The 8,531-nt window shown below is 39.7% G+C and overlaps 1 protein-coding gene across 1 annotated transcript; it reads right to left on the bottom strand.

Moving 5' to 3' along the window:
* LOC107630903 (phosphatidylinositol 4-phosphate 5-kinase 1) lies at nt 334-4,734 on the bottom strand. Its single transcript, XM_016334187.2, has 8 exons — nt 3,328-4,734; nt 3,072-3,236; nt 2,739-2,904; nt 2,464-2,574; nt 2,162-2,355; nt 1,927-2,057; nt 1,809-1,851; nt 334-833 (listed from the first exon to the last, which is right to left on the bottom strand). Exons 1-8 carry the CDS (start codon nt 4,425-4,427, stop codon nt 506-508), a joined length of 2,238 nt encoding a protein of 745 aa, XP_016189673.1. The 5' UTR covers nt 4,428-4,734; the 3' UTR covers nt 334-505.

Genomic DNA, 8,531 nt, shown 5'->3' with positions numbered 1-8,531 from the left:
TTCTACAACCAAAAATTGTATGTTCAATTCTACTATCATCAATCTTTGACTGTCTCTCTGTACAGTTATTAAACCCCTCCTAGGTCAATTTGAATCCCACCCTACCCTCTTCCATAACCATATCCATTTGCATTTTTCTATTTACCTCTATACCCTTTTTCTCTACACCCCCACAATGGTCCACATCCACAACAAAAAGCAATAAGAAAAAAGAAAGGAAAAAAAAAAAAAGAATATTTCATCACATGCCAGTGATGCCATAAGATGTACAAAGCTATTGTGTGAAAAGGAAAATGCCTTCCCCTCCAAACTGAAGAACAAAAAAATAGCATCTGTTGTGGAAGTTTTCTCCCGCCATCTATTTCAACCATTGTATTTTGCAATGGCTATGAGAAAAATTTTCCCACCAAGAATGTTGCAGGGCCTCCAATTCCAACTTAGACAAGCAACCATTTTTACAAGGAATGCTCATGGTTTTTCCAGTGGTCTTATTCCCCCAAGCATATCATGTGTCCTCTACAAAGATTCTGTGTATGAAATCCCTGAACCTTTTGGAGTATAGCTTAGGATCAACGGCTGAGATGGAAGTGGGATCCACTTGCAGTGACTTGTATGCATGCTCTAGCTTTTTGCTAATATCATAGTCTTGTAAAATGTCAATGATACCAAAGTAGAGGATTACATCAGAGATCTCACTGCTACTCTCTGAAGGAGTTGAGTTGCTACTACTCCCACCACCACTACCTGCCACCACCAACTGATCCAATCCACCACCCTTACACACTCTCTCAGCTCTTGCAGGCATGTTCATTCCAAGCCGGATTAGAGGTCCCCTGAAAAATCAAGGACGAATCACAATTATGGACGAGTTCTCGCATAATTTTTAGATTGATAGATATTATGGATGGAGAGAGTAATTATCAATTTATGTAAGTTAAAGGTTGCCATTAGTTAGGTTTAAATCAAAGAATGAGGAGGGAGCAAAAACAATAAATACTCATGCATATGTCAAGAAAAAACGAAAATGCTTATGATATGTCACTGCCCCGCAAATATGTATGTCCCAAGATTCAAGTCCTAAAAACGACCACTGATCCATCAATGTCTTTGTCAGTTTAACATTTGGCTTTCTTTACAAAAGAAAGCTATTGCCCTACCTAAAAGATCAACTGGACCCCACCGGCATTTGTTGTCAATTGTCAACAAAAACTGTCAACAATTTCCCCAACGGGATCATTGATTCATTTCTTTAATAAGAGTTCAATAAGTTCATAGATGGATAGGTCTAAAGACTAGAGAGAATGGCAAATATAATCCTCTTTCACCTTTCAGTTCTTTTTACATGACCATGTACTATTTGACATTTAAAGACAGAAGAACTAGCCTCTCTGGTTAATTTTTTAAACCCGGGACCATTTGCACCAAACCTCAACGACACAGCACATGCACACAAGGGAAAGCAATTCCACCAACATGTACAAACAAGATATTGATGTTATAGATTGATACGCCATTCTCTCATGAATCATCTAGTAGTAAATTTAAGTTACTGAGAATTAATGCATGATTACAAGAATCCACCAAATGGTCCTGTTGGACTATAAATGCCTGGTCTGGAATTACCTCAACAGTTTTAGACAGAACAATTAAAGCGCATCAAGATTTCCAAATCACCAACTGTTTCTATAGGATATTGATAATGATCATAAATTAATGATAAAGAAATGCAAACTATTCTACGCTAGAGAGACAAGAAGGATTTCTATATACATACAAAAAGAAGAGGACATAAATAGAAAAGAGCATACCTGCATATGAGCACCTCATCATCATGGGCATCTCTCTTGCCGGCTACATCCATAAGCATGCAGATTTAGTGAATTCACATGAAAGGATAAGAACTAGAAAATAAATATATATATATACCTCCCCTCAAATCATCTGGTGAGGTTTTCAATTCATCAAATGAGCAATCATCACGAAAATGAACGCCAATGAGAAGACTGTAATCCATGATCCCCTCTGCTTCCAGGAACTCAGTGTCTCTATCAAGTTGCCTGAGTATAAGCCACTATAACATAAGACCAGACTAACCCCAAGAGCAGCAGTTAACGTTGAATGTAAAAGCAAAACAAGGAACTCAGAAAGTTTGGTACTGTACCATTTAAGCTCTTGAAACCACGACTGTTCTAGGCGAAAGACAAAATTGAGATCAAGGTCCTTGAGAGTGGTAGTCTCGTCAATCTCCTCCTGGGGCTTATCTGTTATCCGGCCATAAGAAGAACCTTTGAGGTCAAACCTCTTATGGATGCGATACTCCGAACAAAATACATTTCCCATTACGATGAACCGAGTCTGTTTTGTCATAGCATTATGAGCATTACAAATTTTCATCACACCACAACAGGGAATTTGGAAGGTTAACCAAACCAATAACTCCAAAACTCAAACGGGAAATCATACCTTTTGACCCCCAACAGGCTTGACACAATGTACCCCAAGGAATGCTGTTACCAGGGAGTTCTTGTACTGACAAACATGCTGATAGTAACTTGGAAGCATCCTAATGAGAACCTGACATGGGCACCAATTAATTGTTATTGAATACCCAGATAAAAAGCATGGTGACCAAAAGTTTTACCTTGCTGAACATAATAAATAACAGAGTTTTTCACTTGAAAATTACGGGATTCCAACTTCCAAGTCTATACTTGGCTAGGAAAGCAACAACTACTAACCTTGACCTCAGATTTCTTGACGGTCTTGATTATGAATCTGTCATCTTGAGTGAGATAAAACAAGCTTCCACTTTTGCCAGGAGAAGACATCTCTCTGAGTGTGTCACTTCCGCAAATGGCAAGCATGTAGTCCGCAGGATCTATGGCAAATAATTCCCTTAGATGTCTAATTACCCAACCAACCAACCAACAAAAACAAGTAACCACCAAAGATATAGGCAGAATTAGTATGGTATACACAACAAAAAAATCTTTCCTCACTCAGAAATGAAGGCAAGTAAAAACAACAACAATTAATAAAATTGACTCATAATAACAATAATGCCAACACACCTGAACACCATGGGACAATAGTCTTTCCACCTGAAGTCCATTGACTGATGCCGAGGCGTAACCTTGGACCCTTCCGGCGGGAATCTCGTCCAGAATTTCTCGTTCGGATCGAAATCCCCTGGCCGGAGATCTCGCACGATGGGGGTATACTTTCCAACAGTGTACCTAAAAATAGAAACCAACTCCTCGAAATATAAACATAGAAAAATCAGATAAAATTGGAACCCAGCTGCTAAAAAAGAAATAATACACCTACCTGATACCAAGTTGAAGATTAACCATCAAATCATAGTTCTTGTGCCCCTTGGACACAGTTTGACCTGGTTTCTTGAAATCACCATCAAGAGACCAACAAGGACTCTTCTGAGAAGAAACCCCGCAGCTACTACTCTCTCCACCATTCTCAGACTCGCTGCCGTCCCTGTAAAACATAGAAGCTTCGGCATTATCAACAATGTCACAGGTAATGTCACCAGCTTCACCATCAAGCTCCCAAATGCAAATCCTGGGAAAACTGACGCTCCTTCTGCCACCATCGACCGAACAGCGCACGCTCTTCTTCCCTTCTTCATTGACAAACTCCTTCCCCCAGTTACCGGCACAGCTTCTTCCGCTTCCATCGCCCCAAGTGAACACACCCTTCCCTTTGGGCACTCCTTCTTCCCAGAAACCTTCGTAGCGGTTCCCATTCGCCCAAACCAAAATACCTTTCCCCGAAATGACACCGTTCTTCCACTCTCCGATATACTCATTTCCGTTCCTCCACACGTACCTTCCCTCGCCGTCCTGCAAGTTGCACTTCCACCAACCTTGGTACACGTCTCCGTTGCCGTAGCGTTTCTCACCGAAGCCGTGCTTTCTGTCGGCGACCCATGATCCGCGGTACATGTCGCCGTCGACTCCAATGAAGGAGCCGAAGCCATCGATCCGACCGGACTTGAAGTCTCCCTCGTAGGTGGCGCCGGAGGGCCACGAGAACCTTCCTTTGCCGCAGGCCTTGCCTCTCCGCCACTCTCCCTCGTACATGCAGCCATCGGACCATAGGTACTTTCCGGCGCCATGAGGAGCGTTCCCAGACAGGGTGCCGATGTAGATGTCGCCGTTGGGAAGTGTCTTCTCTCTGGCGGCGGGGGTAGGGGAGTCGTCGGCGGCGGAGGAGGAGGAGGGAGAGACTCGGCGAGAGGCCGGTTGGGATCGTGTCCGAGCAGGTTGTATGCAGGCTGAAGGGAGAAGAAGGTTGTCGGTTGTTGTGAGTGTGTGTGAGTGCTGCTGCGATTTTTTCTTCTTTGGAGTAGCAGAGTTGTTAGGGTTTAGATGAATGTCTTGGTGAGAGAGAGTTAAGAGGCCCTCTTGCATTGTTATGACCGGCGGCGGCGAAGATGAGTTGCCGGAAAGTGAAGTGCTAAGGGCTAAGGCATAGGTAAAGCTATCTTGGTTAGTGGTGCCTTCCACATTGGGGATCGCTAATACCCTCTCACTCTCACTCGCTCACTCTCCCTTCCCAACATACAACATACATAGACATAGGCTCTACCAAATTCCACGTGAATTTTGGTACCACTATTGTGTATCCCCCGCGCCCACAGGTATTACACTGTTAATATTAGTATTCGTAGGGATCTACTCTACACTCTATGTGGATTGCCTCATTGCATGCCCTTCTTATGTCTTTTACTTTACACCGCATGCATTCACTCCCACATCTATTAATTTCTCTATTATATGCTACTAATTTCTCCATTAATCAAAGTGGGTCATCAATCAAACACATAGTGGACATCACGTAGTAATTCCACTCACTACTCATTACTAACAAGGCTGACTATGCTCATGGAAAAATTAAGACCATGCATGGTTTTCCACGGATTTATCATTTTCCTTTTTTTAACTAATGTGTGTAATTCATTTGTAAATACTTTAAACATCTTTAGAAAATGTGTTTCGATGTCTAAAAAAAGACTTATTAAAATATTTTTTATTTTTTTGGTGTCTAAAATCTTTTTTATTAATAATCAGATATATATGAATGTATGTTGTTAGACAAATCCTTTTATAAAAAGTGGTAACTTATATTTATGGGAAAAAATTAGTAGTAATTAGAGGGGAAAAAAGAAAGAACGAACGAAACCATGGGTTAGTAGGGGTGGTACACAGTAATTTTGTTGGGGCTAGGAGAAGCAAGGAGTGGGGAGTTGGAAATAAATGGGTTTGGTTCACAAGTCACAACGGCTATGATCATGAATAAGGCTTAGGCTGTGTGGTTGTGCGGCACTGTGCCCCATGTTTAAGTTTAAGCCAATCATAACGAAGGAATTAAGAAACTCTGCGCGGGAACATGCCCACTTCATTTATTGTGCTCAACTAAATTAACCACCTTAACCTTGGGCCAACTTACCTAAATCAACATTAAACTAGTTTCTTTCCATAAACCACTGGCGTTTTCTTTAAAAAAAATAAATATATATTTTTTCCCCAGCATGTGAAAAAGGTTCAAATGTTTGGATATTGTTCTTAAGAATTCGATCATTTAGACTAATGTAAAAATTGTTTTATATCCTAAATAAAGGACACAGAAAGAAAACAAATTATATATACAAGAAGAGTCGAAAAATGAAGAATAAGAAAAAGAAGAGTAGAAGAACGAAGAAGGGAAAAAAGAGTAAACTATTATATTTTCCTATGAAAGTTGAAAATGCTGATAAATTTATTCATAAAAAATATTATCATTTGTATTTATAAAATATGGATTTCATAGAACAAAATTATTTAAACACTAAAATATTATATAAACACTCTAAATTACCCTTATCATTATTCACATCATCTTTTCCCTCCCCACTAATCACTCCATCATTCTCATCTGCTCATCACCTTACCACCACCACTAATCTCATCCTCTATCTCTCACTAATAAGTAATAATCAATTGATTTTCAAACAATCCTAGCAACAATTTTTTCAGCCGCGAGCCACCTCTTCTTCTCCGTGACAAATGTCGCGGTCTCTATTTCTGTTCCTGCAGCTTCCAGCGTCAGCGACCACCACTGTCGTCCTCCTTCCATTGTAGCCACCCCTCCTTCTCTCCTTCCCTGTCTTGCCCTCGCCGACCAGAGGACCTTCGCACCAGCCCCTGCTTCGCCGTTGCCAGCAACCCTAGAGCCGCAGTGCCTCGCCTCTCCTCTCTTCACTGTCGACCGCCCTCACTTACCGTGGCTACCTTCTCCTCTTCACCGAAGTGCCGCTGACAGGCCACTGCACTAGCCGTCACCACCGCAATCCCCTTTGCGAACCAAAACCGTGGCGAGCTCTCTCTCTCTTCCTATCTCTTTCGCCATCTGTTTTAAACCACCGAACCCTAATTCACTTCTCCTTCTCCTCTTCGTTCCCTTCTTCTTTTCTCTTTAAGAACCAGAGACCTCCGAACCACCATCACAGCCCTGCCATTATCGCCGTCCGTACTTCCAACCGCCAGAACCACCGCAAACCACCGTCGTCTCCACCATCTGCGACGAACCCAAGTCACCCTCACCGTCCCAGTCGTTCTTTCTCTCGGTCTAGACCATCGCCAGCGAGCCACTCACCAGTCTTGCATCTCCTCCACCGAACCCTAACTCAGTCCCTGTTCTCGCTCTCTCTTCTACTCCAACGAGTTGTCGACAATGTCACCATCATCATCAGCTTCTCAATCGCCAAACCTTCAGAACAACTGTATAGCTAGCGTTTCTCTCGCCGAAATAGAGCTGAAACAGAACAAGTTCACCCCTACCTCTCAGAGTTTGGCTCAGGTGAGGATTCCTCAATTTATTCAATTCCTCACATGGGCTGTTTGAGTTTGACAATTAATTTGTTGCAGGGGCATTAGGTGGTAGCACTCTGTTCCGAGTTCAATGAAAAGTTGAAAACGATGATGATGAGGGTAATTTGGAGTTTTATATGATTTTTTAGTGTTTAGATAATTTTGTTGTATGGAACCCGTGTTTTATGGGTACAAATGGTAATTTATTTTTTTATGGGTAGATCTGTCAGCGTTTTCAACTTTCACAGATAGAAATGATAGTTTCCTCGAAAAAGTTAAAAAAAGAAAATAAAGAATTCGTAGAAGGAGCACAATTGTAACAAAAAAAGACTCATCAACAAAAGAAAAAATTATAAAAAGAAAAAAATGCGTAATTTCATCTACATATATTGTATGAATAAATTTTGTTCTACAATAAATTATTAAACTAAATTAAGTAAATTTGTTGAATAATAACTATTTTCAACTATAAACAATTAAGACGCTATAAAAATTAATAAAAAAAATTAAACAAACGTTATATCCATTAAAGATAGGTTTTATCATATAAAATATTCAACCGTTTATCTTTTTGTTGATTCTATTTAAAAAATTACCAAATTAATCTATTATTATCATTAATTTTTGATATTTCAACCCATCTATATAATAACAACAATAAAATTTTTTCAAAAGCATCACTAAACTTTCGTAATCTTCTTTTATTAATAACAAACTTCACCTCTATAATCTCCATAACACAACATAACAGAGCAAAAAAATATCTCACCTTTACTAATACTACCATTGTGACTATGTTGACAACTATTATTTTTTATTAAATTTTTAAAGTGATCATTGAGATTCATGTTGTACATTGATTTGGTCCATAAAGTTCTAATAACACTATGATCATTCTCGAGATTAAGTTTTGAGTACTATAGTGGTCCTTCAACTCATTTTTTGGCAATGACTCAACAAATAGAGTGATGAGTTGACACTCCCATGTCACGCTGGACAATGATGAAACGACATCGTTTGTAATCAAAGCAAAAAAATATTGTTTTAATAGTTGTGGGCACGAAAATGGTTTGCACACACTTTAATTGGGAGCCAAAAGCAAACGATGTTGTTTCACTCTTGTCTAGCGTGGCAAGGCAGTGATGGCTTACTACTTCATTTGTTGAGTCACTACTAAAAGGAAGTTGAGGGACTACTATGGTACTCAAAACTCAATCTTAGATACAACAATAGTGCAATTGAAATTTTAGGGGTCAAATCAATGTACGTCATAAATCTCAATGACCACTATAGAGATTTAGTCTCATTATCTTTTCTTTGGAACACAATAACCAATGTCATCATTGGCAGCCACAATAATAATTAAACACACAAATCATAAACAAATTATTCTAAACCCAAATTAAAATTAACCATAAATGATCATGGTTGTAATTTCACCTCATCTTCTTCTTGCAAGGAATCCATCTAGCTTTTGACTAACAGTTTTTGATCTCATGTATGTACAGACAGATGGCTCTACCACCAAAGAAGTTAGTATCAAGGAAGCCACGTGCTCTTCTCATGCAAAATGGAGGCATCTGATGAAAAAGTCGAGGCTGGCCTATATTAGGAGATAGTTACAGTTTTTTCTTTATAGCTGTTAGAATCTATTTCTGTTAGTTA

This window comes from Arachis ipaensis, chromosome B03 (genome assembly GCF_000816755.2).
Source record: "Arachis ipaensis cultivar K30076 chromosome B03, Araip1.1, whole genome shotgun sequence".
Classification (NCBI taxonomy): domain Eukaryota; kingdom Viridiplantae; phylum Streptophyta; class Magnoliopsida; order Fabales; family Fabaceae; genus Arachis; species Arachis ipaensis.
The sequence above is the reverse complement of the archived record's forward strand: the minus strand, read 5'-3'. Positions and strand labels throughout refer to the sequence as shown.

What these genes read in the sequence shown, in the direction of transcription:
- LOC107630903 (XM_016334187.2), bottom strand. Translation starts at nt 4,427, where the DNA reads ATGCAAGAGGGCCTCTTAACTCTCTCTCACCAAGACATTCATCTAAAC. An exon ending in TATTGTCCCATGGTGTTCAG is followed by an intron (nt 2,905 to 3,071) that starts GTGTGTTGGCAT and finishes TTGGGTAATTAG; the next exon opens with ACATCTAAGGGAATTATTTG. An exon ending in TGGTTTCAAGAGCTTAAATG is followed by an intron (nt 2,058 to 2,161) that starts GTACAGTACCAA and finishes GCTTATACTCAG; the next exon opens with GCAACTTGATAGAGACACTG.